At 39.4% G+C, this 25659-nt stretch overlaps 1 protein-coding gene across 1 annotated transcript in view; it reads left to right on the forward strand.

Moving 5' to 3' along the window:
- Nucleotides 1–2955: 2955 nt before the first annotated feature.
- Nucleotides 2956–25659, forward strand: part of MEGF10 (multiple EGF like domains 10) — a gene marked incomplete at both ends in the record, with an annotated part of 63554 nt that continues 40850 nt past the window's right edge. The window contains 6 exons of the mRNA XM_082302001.1: nucleotides 2956–3071; nucleotides 5748–5849; nucleotides 6527–6627; nucleotides 11673–11765; nucleotides 23920–24166; nucleotides 24681–24801. Of these exons, the coding sequence (XP_082158127.1) occupies nucleotides 2956–3071; nucleotides 5748–5849; nucleotides 6527–6627; nucleotides 11673–11765; nucleotides 23920–24166; nucleotides 24681–24801 (780 nt within the window). The remainder of the gene's footprint in view (nucleotides 3072–5747; nucleotides 5850–6526; nucleotides 6628–11672; nucleotides 11766–23919; nucleotides 24167–24680; nucleotides 24802–25659) is intronic.

Here is a 25659-nt window from a genome sequence, read left to right on the forward strand (position 1 = left end):
GCTCTCACTACTCTGAAGTTTGTCTTCTAACTAAATGGCCCGTTTCTGGTGCATTTTTCATGTTTCAGTGGTAAAAATGCTTTTGCAACAGTAATGGGAAAGCTGCATCAGCATTTCCCTTGGTCCTGGGTCTATTATGTCATGCTAGCAACTGTGTCGTACTATTCTCTGTTGCTCATGCAGTTCTAATCCTGGTTAATTCTCTGGCAGCACTTGATTTTGCTGACCAACAAATACTTGTTTGCAGCCTTGAGCATCCTTCACTTCTTTTGCGGTGCCCATCATACCTTCCCCTGCCTCCCCCCCCCAGTTCCACCTGTATTTATTTAGCTTTTATTACCACAAATCTGAGGCAGAGCTGTGTGCCCTCAGTTTTGCCTGTGGCTCTTCTCTGGGTGGGTGGAGAGATTAATTTGTAAACATGTCTTAATTTTCACCTCATAGAGAAGAAGCATTTTTTTGGTTTTTTTTTAGTTATTTGTTGTTTCTCTGGTTTTGATCCTGAACTCTACATGGGAAAAAAAAAAAACTAAACCAAACCAAAACTGTCAACACAGTTGGTAGTGGCAGGGAAAGTGCCTAAAAATCTCAGATATTGGATATTAAAGCTTAAGTCTGTGTGTTTATATAGTGCATGTGCAGGACTTTTCATCTGCTTGCTAGTGAGACAAATGGCAGTTCATGTAGTTCCTCACATTTAAATGTATTTTAGGGGAGTACCTGTAGTTTATGGGAGTATATTCTGTACACCTGTTGCACCATTTTGAAATGAGCTTGTTGGTAATTATAATAAGCCTTGTGGTGATCAGGTTAATTTTTTAATATGACTATTATTGATTATCTGATTTTGATATAATAAATATATGAGTTAAATTTCCTTAATTAGTTTAGAGAGACTTGGGGAAGTACTCTACAGTTGTTTCATGCAGCTGCACTGCTTTCCTGTTGACATTTTTACATCACAGGCCTGGATTAAAGCTGAGGGAAACAGAGAAGTCTGAGCTGAATGGACACCTGGACTTGCCTTAAAGTTCCCGCCCAAAATAGGAGTAATGATACAGCTTTGTCCACGAGAGATTTTGCCTCAAATGCTATAGAAGAAGCTAACAGGCAATATGATTTTGGTGGTCTGTTGTGGAAGAAAGTCCTGGTGGTAAATACCAAGGAGTAGCTTAAATTTGCTGGGTTTTTTTCTTTCTCATGTATCTACTAATCACTAATTTGCACAGGGAAGGCATTCCCCCAAATGAGCGTTTTCAGTACTTAAACTACAGGTTCTGTGTATGTGTAGATATTGAAAATACTCTTGTGTTATTGGGTGAGATAATTTGAGCAATATATGGCATGAAAAGTGAATCTCTGAACAGTTTTCCTTAGTGAAAACTGTAGGCAGCAAGAGTTAAATGAGTCATCTACATCTTTTATTGCTAATATCAACACTTCAGCAATGCTAATCAGCTGTACTGATTTTCTGTTTTGATTTTCCTTAATAATTAAGCAAAAGATCTGGAATGCAATCAAGTTTTACTCTAGGGGGTTCATACAATTTTTTTTTTTTTTTTAATTTTAAATTTTGTTAAATGTATCCTGCAAAAGGAAAGTTGCTGAGGTTGAGAATAAAAGAAAAAAAAAAAGGAAATACCATTTACAGTGTGCTTAATCAGAGTGACTGTTTTCAATGAAATCACCACTTCACTGGAATTATTAGCTGAAAATACATCTGCTCTTTAAGTAACTTCACATTGACTACTTTGCTGCATGCAGAGAAATAGTTACAAACCATGAAATATCTTTCAGCAGCCTGATTTTTCAAGAACAATTTAGCAAAATGGGATCATCTCTGTATCCTCAGATACCTTAAATATGAAAGTTTCTTGTGGGAGCTTTTTTGAGTTGACTTCTGAAGTCAGGGTAAAGTAAAACTCTTTAGTACCTTTTTTTTTTCCCATGGCTCTGTGGACTTTTTTCTGATAAAATGAAGTTATTGGGGTGGTTTCGTTCATTCTGTTCCTTAATATTTAAAGTAAGATATTTCTGTTTCTGGATTAATTTCCTTTGTTAAAAATACTTGTATTAAATTAAACATATTTATTAGAAATTATTTGCTCAGTATACTACAGATTAGACTCAAGAATCTCATTTTTTTGTTATCTCAATCTCTATTATGCAGCCACTAATAGAATTTGTGCATAAGTGAGGAAATAAATGCAAATGTTCACTGAAACAGAAATGTAGCTTAAGTCATTATAAATAAATTACATATTAATAGCATTCATTCTGGCATTTGTAGATTAATGGTCAGTTGGATTAAGAGTGTTTCAGCATGCAAATTAAAATAATCTGCTTAGTAAAAGCATTAGGATAATCTTTTTTAAACTTTCATGTTACTACAACAGCTTTTTTATTGAATGTTCATTCTGTTCGGAAATTGTACAGCCAGAAGAGGAGGGGGGAATTACATTTTGGGGATTCAAGTTTAAAGAGCAGTAACAGTGGAGGGTGACATGTGAGGCTCTGTTGGCCGTGGGCAGCACGCAGAGAGAGGCACAAACCCTTCCTGTGAGCAGGCGACGTGCAGGGTTCCTGGTGCTGTGTCACAGCTGAGCCTCTCCACTCTTGTGGTCTTGAGCGAGTGCCAGCCTTTATTCCAAACTGCAGCTCTGCAGTCAGAGTGGGCAGAGCCTGGCTGAGCACACCCAGCCTGGGTGGCTGCAGCTGGAGAGGGCACTGGGACCTCTGACCAGCTGACCTCGTGTGAAGCTGCTCCGTTTGGGTTCTTCTTCCAAAATGGGCATGACATTGCTGCTGCTGCGCAAGCAGTGTGTGTTCCTTGAAGTACCCCTTGCTTTAGGTTAATTATAGATGGGTCAACATTATTAGCTACTTTATATTCTGCATGATATTATTAATGTATTATAATTTTTTTTTTTTTCTTACAGACATCTCTTTGGAAAGATGGTTCTTCATTTCAACTCCCTTTTTGGCTTCCCTGTCATACTCCTGTACCATTGGATGAGTTCAGCTTTGTGTTTGAATCTGGAAGATCCCAATGTGTGTAGCCACTGGGAAAGGTAATACTTTCCTTTTGGAAAAATAAATGACGCAAATTCTGATGTAATAATTTTGCTTTGCTTTACTTGGCACACTTCAAATTTTTGAAAGGTTTTGTGTTGAGTTAAAAAATGGGAGGAAAATTTCACTGTACTTCATGGGCAGGTGAGTTCATGGATAAGTAAAAGACTGTTTAACAATGGGCTGAAATGCAGTGATCTTTGCAGTGGGGGTTAGGATGCAGAAAAACGCTACAGTGGTACCAGCAATGTTACGCAACCATCTGGGTACACGAAGTGAGTAAAAATAGCTCTTTCCAATTTAAGTGAAAAGAAGTTTTACATATGCAAAATATAATTAACCATATTGGAATTCGGCCAAATTTGATTATGCTGATTCTCTCCTGTTCAGCACTCGCAGGATCTGAATTAAGATTTGTTGTTTAATTATTTTGATGAGGTTCAAAAATTTATAACATGCAAAATGAAATTCATCATCAATGTCACTGGTCTTTTTGTTCATCCAATTTCATGTGAATTGCAAAATGCCACAGTGGGTAGGAGAGGTTGGGCCTCAAGCATCTGCTGAACTTCTTTCCTTGTGTAAAGGTTATGATAGTGAAAACAAGACTCCTGGTCTCATTATAACTGTTGTGCCTGTAATTGATCAGCTGGTCCATGAGAGAGTCTAATTTTCACAGTTCACTCGAGAACATCAGTATTTCCTGCACTTAATGTAAACTGTATTCTATGCTTAGTCATGGGGAGTGCTGCTGTAAGTCACTTGTGATTGTTATGGCTGAATCTTTACAAAGAAAATTGAAACTCGTATTTACTTTTTCATAAAGTCTCTCTCTTTAAAAAAAAAAAAACAAAAACAACCACTTAAGGACTTCCCTCGGGAATTTATCTCAGCTGCATGTGAAGCATTTGGCGCCTGTGCATCAGCTGTTGTGTACAGTTCATACCACAATGTGTATATGAAATGTTCGCCGTATTAAATACCTGTTTACAGTAGTCAGGCATTTGTCTACAGTTTTACTGGATGCTGTCCTATACTGTGTGTGCTTTGTTTACAGTTTTTGTAGATAAAAGTGGTTTTGGGGGAAGCTACAACACAGCGAAAGCAAAATGGGAAAGAAACCCCAAATACCACTTTTTACACTGCATCATGTGTTATCAAAGAAGCTAATCAGAGTCTGCAGAACGAAAATACACCTAAAAAGGCATCTAGCAAGCATGACCATTTTGTTGCATGAACTTTTTTTCCTGATTCTGCTGTGTCTCAGAAATGGGGTAAAACTCCAAATAAACTGAATGAAACATTCACTCTGCTGCTCAAAGAAGGTGACAAAGGGACAGAAGTACGAAAGAGGAAAGCCCCAGATACAAGCTTCTGACTGCCACTGTCACTGGCAGCATTGTATGCTTTAAATAAACCTCAGTCAGTACTAAAATGTTCCTTACAAATGAACTGCAAGAAGAGGTAGAGCATGCCCTGCCTCAGGCAAGCACCAGCATCCCCCTGATATTGTGTTGGGCTGGGACAGCTGGGTGGATTAGGGATGCTTGCCTTCATGTGGGAAGACAGTGAGTAGGGTGTGTGCATTTAGGGCTGTGTGGGTCTGGATGTGCTTCCCCTGGTAGATGGTGACAGTAGCACGAGGAGACTGTGGCTGTCACCCTGAGTAGGTGCTTGGGAGTCAGAGAGGGTGTGAGTGGAAGTGAGGGAGAGCTGGGCAGGCTATGAAGTGTTTTGGCTGGTGCTGGGTGTCAGTCCTGCTGCAGGAGCTGGCCACGCATTCCTGTACTTTCAAACTCCCTTGCGCAATCCAGGACTGGCTGCCAGCACAAACAGCCTCTCAAAGAGTTTTCTAGGATGATTCAATATTTTCCCCTTTTGTGACATGCTCCTCTTGCCCTGCTGACAGCTTTGGAGGCTCTCAGCGTAGATTTATTTCTAGGACACTGTATAACTGTGTAATTTGGCAAAAAATAATAGTAGTATTTCTTATAGTGTTTCTGGGGGTGTGGTGTGGTATGGGTGGTTCTCTGTTAAAAATTATCCAGTAAGCAAAATAAAGTGTGGTCATAAAGTGTGGTCTTTAATATTTATTAATTTCTGATTGCTGAATAGACTGTTTGGTGGTATGACTGTTATGTCATTTTTCAGTAATTACTACTCAGGTGTATTTCTGTGCTAACATTCACTTAGTATCTAAATGCAGTGGATGTCTTCCTATAGGCACAGGTACAGTTTTTACAAGAAATTTCTCAGAAAGTCCTATTTTTCTATTTTTCCATTTTGAGTGATAAGAGAAGAAACCTTATTTTCTGTCTCCTTAACCAGTTGCATTAATAAAACTTTCCACAGGAGAACACATACTACACACTACTTCCGTTTGCTTCTTATTTGAGATATAGGTGTTCTAGTTCTAAAAAAATTTAGGCATACATTAGTTGTCTGTAAATGTCAAGTAGTAGAATTTCATCAAATGTGTCACACAGTAGAAACATGATGACTCTCTGCATGTTTATTTTTCTTTGCAAGCTTGCAAGTGTGAATTTGTTGCACATGAGTATTTTGTTATATTTATTCCATTCTGAAACAGGATTCTGTAAAAGACCTAATTAAATGAGACTGTACTAAAAGGACTTGTTTGATGATCTCCCTTTTCTCTCTCTGTCTCTCCTCAGTTACTCAGTTACAGTGCAAGAGTCATATCCACATCCTTTTGATCAGATTTACTACACCAGTTGTACTGACATCCTAAACTGGTTCAAGTGCACACGACACAGGTGATGTATAAATCTTAATATTGTCAATCTGCTGATATTGTTTGGATTCTTAATTCAGAATTAGGTGTGATATGTAGGATTTTTTAGCTGTAGTGTTCCAGCCTGTCTAACTGCTGTGATCTCTGTCACCTGGAAAATGCCTGTACAAGCAATGTCTCATCTGTTTTATTAGCAGGCTGGGGTGTACCATCCCATGGAGTGCTAACAGAAAACAAACAGCTTGGGGAAAACTAAAATCTCCAGACCCTGCAAGGTGTAGTTGTTCAGAAATATCATGAGAGACCCCTTATTCCTTTTGTTGTCAGGGAAGTGTATCCTTCTTGAAATGAAAGTAAAAAGATTTGTTAAAGGAAACTTCTTGTGCAAACAGAAAGCAAGCAAGGGGTGAATGATTAAAAACTGGTGACATCTGCAAAGAGCATCTTCCTCAGAGGAATATGCCCATAAGTATGAACCATCACAAGTGAAAAAGTCCCTATTCTTTTCCTGCTTTCTGACCACTCATGAACCTAAGGCATTTCGGGGAACCACTTGGACTCTTGAATTCAGGAACAGATAAATCCAGACCACTTCGAGCATTTTCTCTTCTTTTCTTATGACAGTCACCTGAATGTTTTTTAAAATGTGTCTTGTTTCTGAACCCAAGGTATGTGACAAGCTTTCATGCCTTTCTTTAGGATCAGTTACCGTACTGCCTACAGACATGGTGAAAAAACGATGTACAGGCGCAAATCCCAGTGCTGCCCTGGATTCTATGAAAGCAGGGACATGTGTGTCCGTAAGTTCAGTCTTTTTTTGGCTTTGAAGTTCCATACATTGATCACTGTGCTGGTGTGACTCCCCTCTGATGGGTGACTTGGGGAGGCTGAGTTACAGGAGCTCAGTTTCTCAGCAGTGATGCATGTGCAGCTCTTGTTGAACCCAACTGGGGTTGTGCATATGCGAATGACAGGATGATTGGACTTCAGATGTCTAAGTGGCCAGCCTTGCTGTGATTCTAACTAATGATCATGTGGAAAATGCACAGTGCAAGCATCAGTGCGTTTTCCAACACAGTAAATAAACACAAGGTTTAAAACCAGGAGGGAAATTGAAGTTTTTTCTCCTTGGAGCAGACCCCAGCAGATTCTCATGCTGAACCTCTCTTGGAGATACAGAGATCTGTAACAACTGTTTGGAGGTCTCAGCACCACCTTTTTTAGGTGGCACACACCCTTGTCTCCTCATCTTACCCAAAATTGGGAAAATTTGTGTCTGGAGTCTGGCAGCAACCTTGGCTCAGTTCTTTCTCTTTCTTGTGTGGCCTTGTACAGACCTAGGGAGGTCTTAAAATGGTATTTGTTAAGAGTGTGTTTTATGTCCTGGAATGTGAAAATACAGCTTTGATTCAAAACATTTTCTGCACGTGCAAAAGCAAGCTCAAAATGTGGGGTTTTTTTAATTGATAGATCTGATATCAGATTGGCAATGATTTTAGCCTGTTTTGCATGCAGTATGTATGTATTAGACTGACAAGGACCCATTTCTGACTACATTTGGTTATTATACAGCATGTATGAATAATGATATTTAATTTTTTTATTAGGTAGAATACTTTCTGAAGTGTGTTACAGTTTGACTCATCCTGCCATGAGTAGTGTGATGATGATTCTCTTATTTGACCACAGCTTTTACATAGCTATAGCACATGTAGTAAATTCATTTGTGTTAACACAATGATACTCAGAACCTGAAAAGTTCAAATCCCATTGGACATACTAATTCCTCCTGTTATTACATGAGAATATGCCAGATGCTGATACTCAGCACATATCTGCTCTGACTTCTGAAGTGGTTGTGGAATGCCTCAGACCTTAACTTATGTGAAAATGCACATCCTTCAGTGTAGCTGAGTTTGCATTTATTTGACCTTGGAAGGTAGAGAGAGACCTTCAGTCTTCATGGTCTCCAGCTGGAGCATTTCCATTACTGTAGTTTTATTTTCCATGCAGTGTGGATTATTTTGTTTACTTAGTGGAGGATGTAAGATGCCTCTAAAAGGCTAAAATCCTTGTGGTGCTGTTGATATTCTGTTGTTTGTTCCTTTATTTGACTTCTCAGTTTGCAAAGGTAAATTAGAAAAGTCTCCTGGGTAGATGATTTTGGTATGGCTCGACACTGCATGAATTGAAATTTCGTTGCTGCTTTTCAAAAATAATAGGAATCTGTGTTTTATTAGTTGTGCCATTTCATTTTGTCTTCAGGTGGGTTGACAAGAAATCAATTGTATTTTAATTTTAAATCCAACATTATATGGGGTCAGTACTTGGACTGTTTTATAGGAGTGTAGATATCTGTTAGTAATTACTAATTAACTGTCACTAACAAAAAGTGCTTGGTGCTGTCCTCATGAAGCTCCTGTTCATAGAGGATCTAAGTCATGTACAAATTTCTGATCTCTGTCTTCACTACTGACAGTACCTGTGTAGAACAGTAGGTTAACTGGACCTCTTGTTGTTATTTTTGCTCTTAAAAATTTTGGTACATGTATCAATGTTTAGATCTGATGGACTTTCTGAGGTGATGTGAATGCAGTTTATATGCAGATACAAAGGCAGAACAGTAATTCCGTGAAGTTCTGTAAAGGAGCTTACTCCTGGCCTTAGCGACTCCACCCCAGGCTGAGTGACTGACTAAATTTCTTATTTATTCCAAAGAATTTCCTGCCACTTGTGTGCTAATATCAGTTGCAATCCCTAGGAGATTTGGCATATGTTAGCTACAGACTAGAAACTTTTCCAAAAAGTGCGAATTTTTTTTTTTTTAGCATGTTTCTGGAAAGAAAGATTTCAAAGGTTTTAAGACATCTTCTAGTGTCTTTCTTGTAGATGGACACACAAGCAATGGTTGATTGTTCCTGGCAGCTTGAACATTAACTTCACATGGTTTCTAACACTGTAGTACATTTCTAAGAACCTTAATGGAGAACTATGCCTGTTGAGTTTCCTCAAGACATGAAATAGAAAACAAACCATCTGTGTTAAGGTATAACTGGATATTACTCATTTTAGTAGCAAATAGCCATCAAGCACAGGAAGAAAGGATCCACCAAAGGGTATGTTCTAGCATACAGTAAAGAAGTGAAGGATTAATTTGAGAAAACATATTTATAATGTGGTTCAATAGATACTTGATTTTTTTCCCACAATAAATGCTTGTTTTAAATGATTTGGAGGAAGTTGAAGTTAAACCTTGCAGTCATTTACTTCATGTGCATAATTACAGTGAAAATGTTTCAATTTTATGTTAGCTGATTTATGGCTGGCTGTTGAAAGTGAAAAAGCAACAGATCCTAAAATGCATGCATAAATTTCCATTAAAGATAAAAATACATTTTTTCAAGTTTTCTTTTAACATCAGATAATGAAGCAAGAGTGTAGAAAAGATCTTGAAGAAACAATAAGGCACAAGAGAAAATGGCAAATAAGATGTGAAAGTGAGTGTGCAAGAGTGAACCCAGATTGCTTTTCATACAATAATTGAGCTTTCCCTTGCAAAAAAAAAAGAAGACATGGCAATTGCTGCCTGGGAGTTTTTGGTGTTTCTTCACACTGGGCAGTATAGAAAAACCCTTCATGTTAAATTTTTCACCTCCCCTTGTATGTAAGTATTTTTTAAAAACCATGTCTAACAATTCCACAGAAAACCAAGAGAAAGTAGTTTTTCTGTTCCTGTTGTCATTCATGTCTTTCCAGCTTCTTCTAGGGGCTTTTCATGTTGTCCTCACTTCACCTCTTTGTAGCTCTGTGTAGTAAATTTTGGTTCTCTCATCCCTGTGTCCACTGCAATAATTTTTTACCTGTGCTGTCTCTTACAGATGTAGGATTCTACAGATGTAGAATCAGTTAGCCCAAAAGGTGTCTGGAGAATAATTTCTTTTGGTTAGAGAACAGGTTTTTATGTGTATCCAGAGCATGGATCTGTGTGCTCAGCGTGGCATGAGGGGCTCTGCAAGGAGATAGTCTGGTTTCTTGCAACTTCTTTATTTTTGTGTTCTGTTCCAGCTTCCTCACTGTGGAGGTGGTGGAGCATGGCCTTGTTGTATTTAAGGCTCAGTGCTCAGAAATTTGGGCTGAGCATGTTTGCATTCCCTGGGTTATTCATTCAAGTGCACACACTGCATGTTTACAGTGACCTCCTGTTGCCTCACAGTTTGCTGGCAAGGTTTTTTACACATTTGTCTTGTGGAGAGCCTCAGTGCCCAAGGCAGCACTAACTAGGAGAGAATCTTCAGATACCAGTGATTCACATCAAGTTACAAGACTAATGGAAAATTGTGATGTATTATTTAAACTCGGTCTTTCCGTAATAAATAAATAGAAAACAGTGCTTTGTGTTAATGCCTTGCTTCATCAAACATCAAAATTATTGTTGTCCCAGCTGATTTCTAATTAAGATAATTTCAGTGCACATCTGAAAAGCAGCTTGTTAGAAATAAAAGTTGAGAATGAAAACTAAAGGCTGTAAAAATAAGCAGTTCCTGCCTGGGATCCGGTATAATCAAAGATTTTTATTTTATATATGACTGATCTTTGTGTGGTTTTCCTTTTTCTTGGACACACTAAATGTAAAGATGACCAATGTGCTTGCTTCATCATCTTTAATTAGGAAAAAACCCAGAACATTTGCAAGTATTTTACCCAGATACCTAATTCCTCCAGAACATCTTCAATCCATTCAGAACCTCAGTGGTTCACGTGTAGCCTCGTTAAACTTCTAATTAACATCCACTTTTTCTTTTTCCCCTTGTTAACTTTGTATTCATTGGTATAGCAGTCAGATGTCTGCTTTAGTTTCTCTGGAAATGTTGGTACAAAGAAAAATTTCATCCTGTGCACATTTTTTAAGTTTTATTGTTGTTCAGAGTAGAAGGAAGTTATTACAGTGTATATATTTTGGAAAGTCAGGGGTATTTCATGATTAATATGATGCCAGCAAATTGTTGCTGGTCAGAGATTTTTTGTCTTGGGTGTATTATATTCTGTCATTGATAATGCTGGATATCAAAGCCGTTTCAACTTTTTCTTAGATGTTTCAAACAAAAGGTGTGTTTCGAAGTGAGACTTGACTTAGAAATGTGCTTGCAAATCATAAAATAAAAGAAAAAAGAATAAATTTTAGGCAGCCCTGTTTAGCACTTAGAATAAAGGTTGCAGTGAATCATAAGGTTTGTATCTCATGCGTTACTTTAATCACTGTCATTGTTTCTTTATCCTTCAATTGAGCTGTGCAGTAATTTTGAAAAAATTGTTATTGGAATACTGGTGTGTTGAAAATCATTTTACCCATGCTGTTGCAAAAGAGCATTTCTTTGGATGCCTGCTGACGTTCCCTTCTTTTTCTTGGCATGAGGGTTTGCTTCAGAGAGTCACAGGATGGTTGAGGTTGGAAGTGACCTGTGGAAGTCAATCCCGTCCAAGTTCCCTGCTCAGGCAGGGCCATCAAGAGCCTCTTGCCCAGGACCATGGTCAGATGGGTTTCCAACCTGGATCATACTTTGACTCTTTTTTCATTAAATTTGGACAGTTTCCTCAGAAGTATTTGAGTAATACCAACACAGTTTTAGCTGGAGTCTTCAAACTTAGGAGAAGTAGAAGAGACTGAAGCGAAATACATTTCTGAGAGATGCCACCACACATTATTACACTGATGTTTATTTTGCTTTTAAAAAGGATACTTGAGACACGAAATAACTGGTTTAGGACTATTTTAGAATATTTTAAAGAATATTTTTCCGAGTGGTAGGAGTTCTCTAACTAGTTTTTTTATTTCCTTCTCTGACAGCTCACTGTGCTGATAAATGTGTCCATGGCCGTTGTATTGCTCCCAACACCTGTCAGTGTGAGCCTGGCTGGGGAGGACCCAACTGCTCTAGTGGTGAGTTTTCACCTGCTTCTGCCTGTCTCATACTCTTTCCATGGTGTTGTCCTCTCTTTTCGACAGATAATCATCAGTTCTGTGCTTGGGCTTCTGCTCTCTGATCAGGGCTTTTTTCTGAGTTATCAGGTTACTCTGTGTAACCTGATTTTTCTTCATTTACTTGCAAACAGTGTTCCCATGTAGCAGCACTCATGAGCTTTTTTTTGTGCTCAGAAACATGCAGATAGCACAGGATCTGGAGTAAAGACATAATTTTATTTTACATGTAAGAAAATCTCAGAGTTTTTATTTTAGTAATGTGCAAAGTTTGATGGTGCCAGGTGACATTTAAAAGCTATGAGCAAAGCCTTTCCAACAACTCTGTCCTCCTTTTTCACTCTGTCACTGACTGGTCCATTTTCTCCCTTCTCTCTTCATTCCCTGAACTCTCAGTGTCTTTCCATTATACTCTGGTCAAATTTCTCCCACTTTCTTCTCCTGTCCCTTTGCCATAAAAGCATGTGCAGGAGACGAGAGGAGCAGAATTGTGCAGACCACAAATCCTTATCCTTTCTTCCCTTTGGCTGAAATACAGTTTCTCAGAGTGACTTTCAATTCATTATAATTCTTTATTTATTCCATCATTGTGGCTCCCTTTGTAAGGTGTTTAAAAGTGTATTTTTGAGCCTAACATAAAACCACATATTTTGTTACAATCAAGTTCAAGGTGGGTCTCTGGTAGTGACTGTCCAGCTGAAAGGAATATATTTTAGGCAACAGTAAAAACAGCTGTATGTATCATTTAAATTTCATAGACCTTATAAATTTCTAACAAACCGGAGCTGGATGTCTTGCAAGATATTACACTGCTAGTTTACTTAGTACATTATTCCTATAAAATTAACAACTCTCATTTATTTTTCCTTTAAAAAAGTAGGGAAATGTTTTTTTTTTTTTTCTTAATTTTCAAACACGGTGCTATCATAATTCAGTTCATCTGGAACTGTTGTTCCAGCAGCATATTTGGTGGCATGGGGAAGAATTTAACCATTTTGAAATTACCTACTACATTTCTTGTGTAATTTTTGTGTATGCTTGTATGGGATTCATATATAGCTCTAAAGAAACACCCAAGTTTTGCATAAGGCATAAAACTGAAAGAGCCATTGTTCTTTCACAACAGAGTGTTCCTGTAAGACTTGATCCTAATCTAATGTACTGAATTGTCAAAATAAATTGTCAAAACATGCTATCTTTCTTTCTGAAAACCTTATGTATTGAGCTCTTCTGTAACTAATCAAACATGCAGAAGAAATGTGAATCAGTAGACAGCACAGATTGCAAAAATACTGTTATTTATTGAGATTTTCAAGTCTGAAAGTGTGCTTTAGATGAGACAGGAACCTCTAAATCTGCCTTTGGAAAGAACCCTTCCTCTCACAGGGTTTCTGTGTCCATTTTTCTAACCTGAGTGGTATAATTCACTCTGAGTATATGTGCAGCTCTTTTCCTCTGCTTCTTCCTCAGCTGATTGCCTTTGATTGCAGGTCACAGCAGCCTCAGTAGCAAAAACACTTTCTGGGGTGACTTCACTGGGGGCCAAAGCTGAGAGAGCCTTTGTTTGTGTACCTTTGGTTTGTGTACCTTTGAGCTGAGATCTCTGGAGAGGCTGGTGATCCTCTAAAGGCTCCTGTGTGACGTTAGGGCTACCTGGAACTGCCAGTATTTGTTTGGGATCACTGCTGTAGCCCTAGGAGAAGGGAGGTAGGCTGAGGAAGGGGATATTTCTGTGCGTGTGCTACAGGAACATTTGTTCTGGGATTTATCATGTTCTGTGTGGACAAACCAAAGAAAGTTGCTGATTTGACTCAATTGTCCTTCTGAGCTTGAGAGCTGACGTTTGTTGCTATCTGTCCATGATTTCCTTATCTGAAGAGGTACAGCACAGGCCAAACTGAATTGAAGAACAGCGGGTAGTGTTGGAAGGATAGTAAGTGAGAGGGGTCTGGCTTTCTGAGCTTTCTTGTTGCTTGCCCTACATAAAAGATTGTGATATTCTGCCTTTAGTTGTGTTTTCTGCATGATCCCCAACTTGGTTGTAGTTTTACTAACAGAAAGGTACAATGATACAAAATAAAGATCTATGCTTTTTTAATAATTTTTTTTTTACATAACAAGTTATTGATTCAGTAGGAATACATACAAGTTGCCCTACTGTAATAATGTCCATCAAACATTTTAATTACTTAACTGAACGGTGGAACCATATTTGAAAGACAGGCCAGTGTTTTCGTAAGGCAAAGGTTCAGGGATTTTATGGCTGCTGATGACCAGATAGAATGCCCTGACTGAAAAGGAGATGTTATCCTCAAAGTGTGAGGTATTAGGCCAATTTCCAGATGTAGTCATCTGTTCATTTTCATGGACCCAGACATGTTGGAAGGAACTGTTCTACCTAGGGACCAAACATTTTGTAAAACTGCAGAACTAAACATTTTCTTCCAAACTGCTGTCCTATCTCTGTCGGAATTGTTTATTCTCCTTACAAAGGAATTTTATCTGCAAATATCTGAGAACAGATTTAGTCCTGCTGCAGCATCTGTCCATCTGCCAACCCCCCAGACTGATTTTTATCTGTGGTTTCTCAGGAGGGAATAAATTTTTTGGGTGACTCCCACTTCCTTTTGTAGCAAACATTACCTCCTTATTGCCATGACTCTTCGCCAATTCCCAAATTGCTTAGGTCAGTGGCTGCTCTTAGTTTAGGGAGAGGAGGCCTAAGGTTTAACCAGAGTGCTGAGCCTGTCTTTTTTCAGTGCTCAGTTCTAACCCAGACCATAACTCTGCTCCCCACCACATCCTCTGCCTTTCTGAAAAAATTACATCCCAACTGAGTGGAAAACGGGATTGGATCTATTCTTCAGCGAGGGAAAACTGAGTGGTGGCTTAGGAGTTTTGTTAATTAAATAATCTCTCCTTGGGGAACATCTCCTGCATGAGGTGTAATTTTTCTCCAGGTCTTTTCTTTTTATTTAAAGGAAATAGAATGTATTATGCCGTGTTTTCTTGCAGTGAAAGTCAGTGGGAGGTGGATAAAGAAGATTATGATAATGTAGATACATCTGAGAGGAATACACCACTTGGATCAGGAGATCCCTCCTTTGCAGAACACTTCCATTCTAGTGGGAGAGGTGACAGTCATGCGAAACAATTTATTTTAATAAAGATTTATTGATTGAACACAACAGTAAGGACAAGTGAGTGGACAGAAGATGTACTGAGTGAGTGAATCAGCACAATCCACAAACTGTCAGATCTTCTCTGAAGAAATACTTTTGAATTCCAGGAATATAAGTTGGACAGTTCTGGGCTGGGGACAAGGGCAAAATTTACAAAAGTGCACAGAGTCCTAAATATAGGCTAAAAAATAGATTTTATTGAAGAACAAACAAACTGACACAACTTTGCCCTCCCAAACTAGATTACTGTTTTATCAAATTTTTAACTGGCATGTGTCAGATTGGGTTGTTTTAAGGGTGCTTTTGACTGACCACAGATTGAGAATAAAACAGTCTTCTGAGAAGTTGCTACATGTGGTAATAGTTGTCTGTATAGATGTGGAAATGATCAAACCCTGTTGTACAATTGTAATTTATGTTTTCTCCCTGTTTTCTGCTCACACTCTTGCAGCACTACTTACTGTAACGGAGAATACATGAACCTGATTGTCAGTTTTGAGTGTGTATGCAGTTCAGATCCACAACCAGCCTAAGGTGGAGTGCCACGAAGCAACCAGGACATCCACTTTGTTTTTCTTCTCATGCCTAGCAGTCTGCAAATAATTCCTTCAAAATCAATAGGACACTTTCTGGATAAGCTGGAGCAGAGGCAAAAATCAATATTACACTGACTTGTCTGAAATGGTTGTAGCCTTGTGATCCCCCCAGCTGGCCTGAGTGGTAAAGGAAAAAGGGAATGGCATGTCTTTGGTTTATGACCAAAGCATGGTTAGAATTGTTTGTGAAAATGGGAATAGGATTCTTCCATTTTTGTTGTGCTGAAGTAATCTTGAGATTTGTTTGAATCACTGGGTTTTAATTTGTAATATGATTCTGTTGGTGATTAGCAGAGCTTTATTGAGACTATAGTCTGAAGTCATGGGAGTAGAAAAATTGCCACGAAGACGTAATTTGTCTCCAGGGATTTGTAAAGCATGAGAAGAAAATTGGATTTTTCCTTAATACATTGAGCTGCAGGCTTAAGGCTGGCATCTCAGAGAAACCTTTACCTTTAAATGGGCTTTTTAAGGTAACTTTTAAACTACAGTAGCTCTGCTACTATCAGATTTCCTTCATAGCCGTGGGTGTTTTGTAAAGTTCACAAATTCCGTGAAAATCTCGCTGTTTTCTTCATGGGACTTGGCAGATGCAGACTGTGGCAGAAACTGGATCCCTTGGCATTAATGTGTGTGAGACACTCACGTGAGCCACGAGCAGTGCCAGTTTCCCAGTGGAGCCCTTGATTTCCTTTAACCCTGCAGAGGTGGATGTGTGACTTTTGCAAGTGAGGTGGTGCAGCTGCCAGGCAGGTGCCTGGAACCACCTTGCACACCCTGACGGCACAGAATCCTGAACTGAGCTTTTTTTTGGCCAGGGCATTGCTTTCCTTTTTCTTTGTCAAGAGCATTTTGGCTAATGGAGCTTGCAAGATGTGCTTAGAGAGTTAGCTCATCCCTGAGTTTTCCAGGACATCCAGCAGGCTGCAGAAATAAGTTCTGGTTTTAACCACATCCTTGCATTAGGAAGGCTTGGTTCCCAGAACTGGGGAGCTGGTAAACACACAGGCAAAACTGCAGAGTATCCTGGCAGAGAGCTATTTACTTTTATGGAAAATGTAGAGAAATAGCTCATTCAAGTAGTGCAGAACAGCCCCCAGCCCAGCTCCCAAACAAAAGTGCCAGCAGGTCATAAACAATCTTAAATTTAACCTGTTCATATTTAATGTGTCTTCACTATGTTCACTACCCATAATTCTTCTGTAATTACTGCTGCTGTAACTTCCCTGACTGACTTCTCCTCAGTTTTTCCAGCTGAATACTTCATTTTCTCCTCTAACAAGGCTGAATATCTTTGAGTTGAGAAACTAAGCCACCAGCAAATCAGATCAGGTGCAAATAGGAAAAACAGATACTAATGGAAGTTGCCATCACCCTCATTTTTAACAGAGTCAGTACAGTGTTTCTGTGGTAGGTGGCATCAAAATTTCCAGGGCTGCATAGCACCTCTGCTTGTCTAGAAATGACTATGAATCTGAAATAATAAAATTCTTCCGTTTAGTGTATTTTTTGTCCTATGAACCATTTTGGTCTAGGAGTTCTAGGGAAATTAATAGATTTCATGGCCATGCCTCAGAATTTTGCTTAATTACAGTATCAGTCTTTAAGCAAAAGTAGAAACAAAAAAATTGTTTTCTACAAAAAAAAGTTATTAAATTTACTTATGTTGGGATTTACTGAAAGGAAAGCATTCCAGTAAATGGTAATGGTTTTATTGCTTTGTGAATGTTTTCTAGACCAGAGAAACTTTTCATTTCTGCTTTTCATCGTTTTGGAAACTCAGTAATTTGTACTGTTTGCCTAAGTTGATTTTTTTTAATAAGGTCTGTGGCGTGTTTTTTTCCTAGTAGCAGTGTATAAGTATTTTTAGTGCTGATTTAATTTCAATCTGCCTTATATATTGGCAGGCTTATGTATTTTCAGTGGCTCGCTAAGTAGGTTTTCAAGGATGTGAAGGATACCATTTGTGCTAATTTAAAAAATAAAAAACCTAAGATGACCTTCAAGTCATTGCAAAAAAATAAAAAAACGGGATAAAAGCTAACTTACGGTTCTACAAGGACATCTGTGCAAAATCAGGGTCATGGACAGGATGTGGTACAAGCAGGTTCTTAAAATTTTTCCTATAATAATAATTATTTTTAACAGGTTTTACCTCAGTAACATGATAAAATGATCACCAACAACCATCTGTGTGTGTTTTCCTTATCAATTATCCATCCTTGTATTCTGCTGTCCAAAGCACTTTAAAGAGTCTTGGAAATTTATGGCATGTGAAAGGCATATAGTTCCAGTCTTTCATAAGATCTGAAAAACACATTTTCATTGTTCTTCCACTTCACGGATCAAAAGGCTTTTATAAAGTAAACAAGAAAAACCCCTGAATTAAATTTCAGCTTAGCATTTTGAATAAAAATCCTTTCTTACACACAAAACAAAAAGTAACAATGAAAAATATGCCACAGGGTAAAAGGCCTACAGTATAACAAATGCAATCAGATAGAAACAAAAGACTGAAAGAAAATTCCGGATCCAATAGAAATGGCATTCTGAAAAAAAAAAAAATTCCATGCATTTTTGTGTCTAGGATGTAGGTAAAGTAGGTCTTTTAGTAAAAGACATTGGTATTTTATAATTATTACAAGTGATTCTCTGAAGTAAAAAAAGATTTTTTTTTAATATGCATATGCCTATATTTTCATAGCATTTTGAGATGACTAGAACAGAGCAAAAAAAAAAAAAAAAAAAAGAATTAAATGGAGAATAATCCATGGTTTTATGAAATAAGACTTTAAATGTTTTCAACAGGATGTTTTTATTCTAGTTTTCAGAGTAGCTGGCTTTGTTTCCTGGCTTTTTTGACTCATCTCTGAAACTTCTGTTTGCCATGTTCCACATTTGCTGTCTTGCTTTCCAGGCTGACAGACAAGCCGATGTCACTAGGGGCTTCATGCATCTTGTCAAAGTTAAAACACACTTTGAGTATTTACAGCTTTCAAAATCAGCGGGAATTTACTTTTACTTAGCTTAAATTCCAGTTGGGAGAATTATTATCTGTTTCCTATACTGCAGGAATATCCTGAGGGAAGCAAATGCCATTCATTTAGATCTGCAGCTAACCAGATGGAAATAGCAGAGAGTAGTTTCAAGAATACTCTCTAAACTTTCCAGTAGGGGTGATGTGAGTATAGATTACTGATAACATCCATATTTTTGTGGTTTTTGCTCAGCAATTCAATGGATTTCCCTTCTGTTGATCTTGGAAGTCATGCCTTGGGGCATGTCCAGGGATTAGCAATCTTGTTTGTAGTAACAAGACTGTCAGTGGGGTACTCCTTTGGATAAATCAAAGTTTTCTCAGTATTGCCTTTTTTACTCACATTGGGTGATGTAAATGTGAAACTGATGGATGAAGGGCAGACCATAAAGGTCATGAGAGCAAGGACAAGGTATTGGAGATCTGAGAATCAAAGAAGGGATGCAAAGGATGGCACAGAGATTTAGAGTTGCCCTCGATGTGACAAGGCAGGAAGGAAGGGAAAAGAGAGGGAAGAAGGAAGGAATCAAAAGTAAAAAGGAAGGAAGGGAAGGAAAAGAAAAGGAAGGAAGGAAGGAAGGAAAGAAGGGAAGGAAAAGAAAAGGAAGGAAGGAAGGATGTCGAAGCTATGAGCATCTTCAGTTTGTTTTATATGCTGAAGCAAGGGAAATCACATTTCACTTACTAAAGGCTGTAGTTCCTTGCAACTTTCTTAAGAAGCTATGCTGAGAGTTTTGAGGGCAGAGAGATAGGAATATGTGTATTTGCCAGTGTTAGGTTATTTTAGATTTATACTTCACAATATTGCATTCTGAGGGAGGGAGTATTCACTCCCTGCTGTCTGTGGTAGGGAATTTTTTCAGTTTTTCTAAAAGACCATAAAAATACATAAGCCTAATGAAGTGATAAGAATCTCCTCTGTTTTGAAGCAGTGGTATGTATTTCCAGGAACACACTGCAATGTGTTTTGCAGAAAGATGGGTAAGATAGACTAAAATCTCATTTAGTTGTCTTGGTACTGCATATGAGACACCTGCAAAAAACTGACAGCAAGGACAGTAAATCTTAGTTTTGCTGTAGTTCTTCTGCCTCCCCAATAACAAAAAAAGATCCTTAAAAATAGCATTGCAATAAACATTGTCTGGCTTGAGTATAAAGGTATAAGGGAAATTGTGGCATAGTTAAAAAGGTAGTTGCAAGTTAGAGTTTCTAAGGAGGTTTTTCTTCTGAACTGATCTTTGGCTTGATCTGATAGCCTTTTTTTTTTTCCTTATTGGCCAGCCTGTAGAGACGTGCAGAACTGTAGGTGATCCAGGTGGGTTTGTCAAGAATAAACTGGGACTTGTTTGCACTTTTCTTTTTGTTGCCCTTTAATGAAATCAACATTTTTAAAAAGCAAGAAAAAACCTTACAAGCATGTGACCATATTTAGTTAAAAGTGTTTTTTGTTTATAACGAGCAATAAAGTAGTTGCCAAATTCTACACACATGTTCCAGATTGTTAGAAAAAAAATCATTAAAAAGAATAAATTAAGTATTGGGGTCCCCACCACCCCAGTTTGTAAATCACAAAAACCATTTGCATAAAACCACATTTAGCCCAGCACAATAACAATGTGCATTACAGTTATTTTAAAAGGAAATCATATGCTATACAACAGAACTTTACACCTTCAAAGATGCTACAAAAGGCCCCAAATTGGTACCAGTTTCCATCACAAGCTTCAGTTTCTTCTCCAAGGTGGTTTTCTTTCACCATTGAATCCTTGAGCTTCTCACTGTTTCTCCAGTCACTTGGCCCTCAGTGTCAGCAAGAATTTTTATCATGGTAGACCTGCATAGCCTTAGAGATTCTTACCATAGTGCTCATATTAAACAGAATTCCTGCAATGCAGTGCCCTTATTCCAGAGATGAACTCCTGGTTTTGCTGAGCAGCCTTTGGAGAGCAAAGTTCTCCTTCCTGTGGCTGTGTCACTGTGTGATGTGCACAGGGCCTACTGTGGTGACAAAAAAGATATTCCCAGATGATAATGGAAATGGATAAAAGGATAAAAAATACAAGAAGATGTGGCGTTAATACCATGGTGTTAACAGTGGTGATTATGCGTCTTTTGTGTTTTCCCCTACAGCATTAGGTGAAGGCAGAAAGGACACTGTGAATCTGCTGCAAAAGCTGACAGGGAGCCTAACTCACTCTTCTGTTTAAAACATAAAAACCTGAGGGTGAATGTAATGTGTGAAAGGCAAAGAAGGTCTGCTGTGTAAGACAGAACAGCAGTAGGCCAGTTCTGTACGATCAACACAGAGAATTAATGCTGGTTTACTGGCTGGGGTTTGCACCTCTGAGTGATTTAGACTTTGCAGGAGTGATTGCGGCTGAGAGGCACCATCCTTGTACTGAAATTCTGAGCATGGGGCTCTTGTCTCTGTGCATTGCTCCCCTTTCCCCTTTTGCTGAGAGAGATGATTTACAGCTCTGGATCTGTTCAGAAAATCAGTGTCTGAGGCTCTTGCGTGTGCCTGCCTGTGGTGTGTGCCCTGAGCATGTGTGCCTGTGACCTGGTGCAGCCAGCACAGCTATTCTCATTAAACTCCAGCTGACACTCTCTAACCTGACAGTCCTTAACTCCCAAGACTCTCCCATTCCACCAAATTAGCAGATGTGTGTGACTTCCAACACAACTTTCTCAGTCTTTGAATCCTAGAAAGCAGCAGAAATAGTCTGATATAATAATTGGTAAATTTAAGATCCAAAACTAATTAAAAGTAATCAAAACTTGCTACAGGAAACATTTCTACCCTTTGCTTTCTTCTTTTCTAATAGTAAACTGAGCATCAGTTTCTGACAAATCACTCTGATTTCCTATGCAGAATATTAGTGATGGTCAGTCAGGGGACAAAGAGGTGAAAGACCTGATTTATCTGTCTTGTTCAGTATTATTATTTATTCCCCTTAATCCTGCACATTTCTCCACAGTTCTCCCCATAAGTCAAAGGTGGATGGAAGGCTGGTGACAAAGCCTTGTGTGAAGGGGCTGGGGCAAAACTGCACCGTGGTGGGGCCACCACTGTCCTGGTGGAATGTCATGAGAGATTGCAAAGTCAATATTTCTTATTCACCTGCTCATTGCCAGGAGAATGGTCTTGAGACTGGGAATCCTTTGCCAGCCATAGGATGTGTTTTTATTTTAATGATTTCCTGCAAACATAATGAGAAGGTCATGCCAGGAAACTAAGTAATGGGTATGCACTGGGCAGTACATGCTCCCCAAGTGAGGCTGGGTGCTGGATGCAGTGGCAGATGCTTGGTAGGAGAAGTTTCTGGTCCCTGTGGCTCTCAGACTGGTTGCACTGGGTCTTCAGGAAGCTGCAGCAATGTTGTTGGCTGCACCAAATACCCCATTCCCAGCAGCTGGTGAAAGAACACAACCTCTCACTCTCTCACTTTTCAACCAAGAATAAATCTTCTCTTGCCAGTCCCATCTTTGTAGCAAGGGCATGTTCTGGCTGCCTCCATCCTTGCCTGAGCTCTGCACTGGAACAGTTGTGGTGTGACAATCAGTCTGGATTCTCCTGTTTAGCAGACATGCCCAGACAGGGGTTTTTTTTGTTTGTTTGTTGGGGTTTTTTTAATTGATTTTTTTATTTATTAATTAATTTTTACATGAGGAACGGCAGAAATTGAAATTTTGCCAAAGGAAGAAGACTTTCAATTGAATCTGGACTAACGTGTTAATTAAAAAAATTAAAAAATAATAAATAAAAGTAGGGGTTTATGCTCACTCTTGACAGAACACGTGACTGTCTCAGACATCTCGACAGACATAGATGTATTTTTATATATCCCAAAATAGCTAGTTTCCTGACTGGTTGAGCATGAGGATTACACGTTCTGCTCTATGCAGACATCGATAATGCTGAAAGTTATCATGTCAAAAGGCAGTTGGAGAGATGCAGTGTGCTGTAGGCAGCAGTGCACTACAGAACTGTTGTAGACCTGTTGTTTGTCCACAACAAACCATATTTAAAGAGAGAGGCCAGTAATAGATGGGCAGTTGTTCTTACAGCCCAGCAGCATTGCTGGGTGTTTATAATACATAACACTGCTTTCTGTTGCTCTCCATTTTATTATGTGTAAGTGCTCACAATATCTCCATTTATGGATGCATGTTCTAGTGACTTATCCTAGAAAAAAAAAACCCTTAAGGAGTAGATTCTTGAAAAGACCCTAATTCCTTTTTTTTTTTTTTTTTTTGTGTAGCCTGGGTGAACAGCTCTTACAGCTGAGTAATTCCTACCCTGAGGAGCATTCTTGAATTACTTTGCATTAGTCTAGGAAAGTGTGCCTGTTCTCTGCCTGGCTTTTTTGCCCCAGGAGAAGACTGGGAGAACAATGGTTGTCAGTCTTCAAGAGGAGAGCCTGGGCTCACAGTCGCTGCAATTGAAGCTTTCCCATTGTGCTGCTGTTATCAACAGAACATAAAAATAAAATCAGATCATTTGACCATATGATTAACACATTCCTGTTGAACTCCAGGTGACCTTAATCTTCTGGCTCTTTACAGGACTCCTGTGTTTCTTAGGATGAAATTTCTTCCTTAAGTTCTTCTTTTGATGCAGAAATACCCTCTGAATGGTTTGCTTATAGGGCTTTAATGGGATGCATTGGGGCAGACAAGAAAAGATGGATTTGAATGATCGTAAAGACACTTTGGATAACCCAATTTGTAACATCCAGATTAAGTTTAAGCATATAATTGTTAATTTCCTATTGCTTGATGAGGTGCTTCTTGTGTTTTCTTTTGCCCTATCAGTATATTGCAAGATTGCAAAGGAAATCTTTGCAATTACATGAACAAGGAGGAATTCTTTGAATTGTCAAAAATTGTAAGTCTACACCGAGCAAGCTTTGCAACTTCCTTGTGGGATTCAGACAGTTGTTGGTGGATTTAAACTACTTTTTTGTAAGCTAGCAAGAGTTCCCTCTGTAAAGGGAAGCTCACGGTTTGATGGTGGAGAGTCATAATGAAGAGTTTTGAGAACTAAGGGATTCGGGCTTGCATTTTTTTCTCAGCCTCATGTTTTGTAACGCTGGCTTTTCTCAAGAAGAATCATTTGCATGAATTGCATAAATTAAGTCTGGCCTGCCTGCTACAATCCTTAAGGACCAAGGAGGAATACCTATTTCCATTTAATAACTTTTTTTCTTCTTGTTGTACGATCGACACGCAGCACCTCCCGTGCTGTAACATAAAAACTACTCTAAAACCGCTGCACTTCTCTCCCTCTGCCCGCCCAGCGTGCGACAGCGACCACTGGGGACCCCACTGCAGCAGCCGCTGCCAGTGCAAGAACGGGGCCCTGTGCAACCCCATCACCGGGGCCTGCCACTGCTCCGCGGGCTTCAAGGGCTGGCGCTGCGAGGAGCGCTGCGACCCCGGCTCCTACGGCAACGACTGCCACCAGAAGTGCCAGTGCCAGAACGGAGCCACCTGCGACCACGTCACCGGGGAGTGCAGGTGTCCCCCCGGCTACACCGGCGCCTTGTAAGCAGCGGCTGTGTCATTTTTTGGGGGGGGGGGGGGGGGGGGGGGGTTACAAGTTCTGAAGAGTTGAGTAAGCGGGTTTGGGCAAACCCATGTTGCAGGGCACGTTCAGATGTGCAGCCAAGAGAAGAAGCCTTGACCCAGACCATTAAAAACGCACGAAAAGGAGCAGCAGGGGGTTCTTCGCGGCAGTTTGGCCACAGGTTTGGAAAATGGCATTGGAACATGGAGTTGTTTGGCCTTGGTCATTCCAGAGCTGTGTCAGCAGCAGTGAATGAGTGCCAAATTGAGTATAAAGAAACGGCTTGGGAAGGAGTAATTCCTAGAATGCCAGGTCTGTTTCCTTAGATCTGTTGTGTGGATGTCACACACAACACTCGGTGTGCATCCCTCCGTGTGTCACACCGCTCTCTTCTCCATGCTTTTGGCTGGAAGAACTAATGATGGCAGCAGTAAAAGAGGTGTCTGGGGCCTGTGGTAACGAGTGTCTGTGCTGTCCCCACCCCCTGCACAGCTGTGAGGACCTGTGTCCCCCTGGGAAGCACGGCCCGCAGTGCGAGGAGAGGTGCCCATGCCAGAATGGAGGAGTCTGTCACCACGTCACCGGGGAGTGCTCCTGCCCGCCGGGATGGATGGTAAAACACACGCTCTGAAATCCGCACAGCCCCCCCAAAACTTCCATATTTGTACATTTCAACAGGAAAAAAAGGGTAGCAAACGAGGATAGCAAATGCGGTCTGCTTGTAGCCAGGAGTAATGAAAAACATATTTTAGCATAAGGGACTGAAATAAAATACTTGCAAAACCATCTGTTACTGAAAATGCTCCAGTTCTGCACTGCCTTTTTAACTGTGTCAGATTCTGGGAAGCAAAAGACATGAGTTGTGCTGTGACAAGGCAATATCCATTAGATCTTGCCTGGAAGTCATTGATTTCTCCATGTAAGTTGATATTATAGGGAGGTGATGCCATTGTATATATTAATAGTGGGATTTGTGCCCATTTTTGTATGTCCAGTATGCATGGAAAAAAACCCTAAACCTGTAGGTACTGTGTTCATTGTTGGTGAGGAGATGGGACATCAGATCTTTGACATTATCTTTAGGCTTCATCCCATTTTATCAGAGGATGGGGAAAGAAGACCTGACCTTGGAGATGTAAATTGCCTTCCCTTGCTACCAGGCTGCCAACTCTTGAGTTGACAGATAATGAAGTTGGATGGTGATCAAGGCCCAAATAAATTCTTTAAATACATTTGCTGGTTATATTGATCATGAACATTTGATAATATTTTCTGTTTAAATGTTCATTTTGTGTGAAAATTCACATTTACTGATCATTTAATTACCTTGTGATTATATTGTATTGACATAACCTGTGCCAGAGGTCAGTTTTTCGCCGACTAGAGAGAGTGGCTATAAAATACAATCTCTGCTTGTGAGTTTGAGTAGCACACCTGACAACCTAGCTTGGAATATGGCTATTTTTACTTT

Source organism: Coloeus monedula, assembly GCF_965178545.1.
Source record: "Coloeus monedula genome assembly, chromosome: Z".
Classification (NCBI taxonomy): domain Eukaryota; kingdom Metazoa; phylum Chordata; class Aves; order Passeriformes; family Corvidae; genus Coloeus; species Coloeus monedula.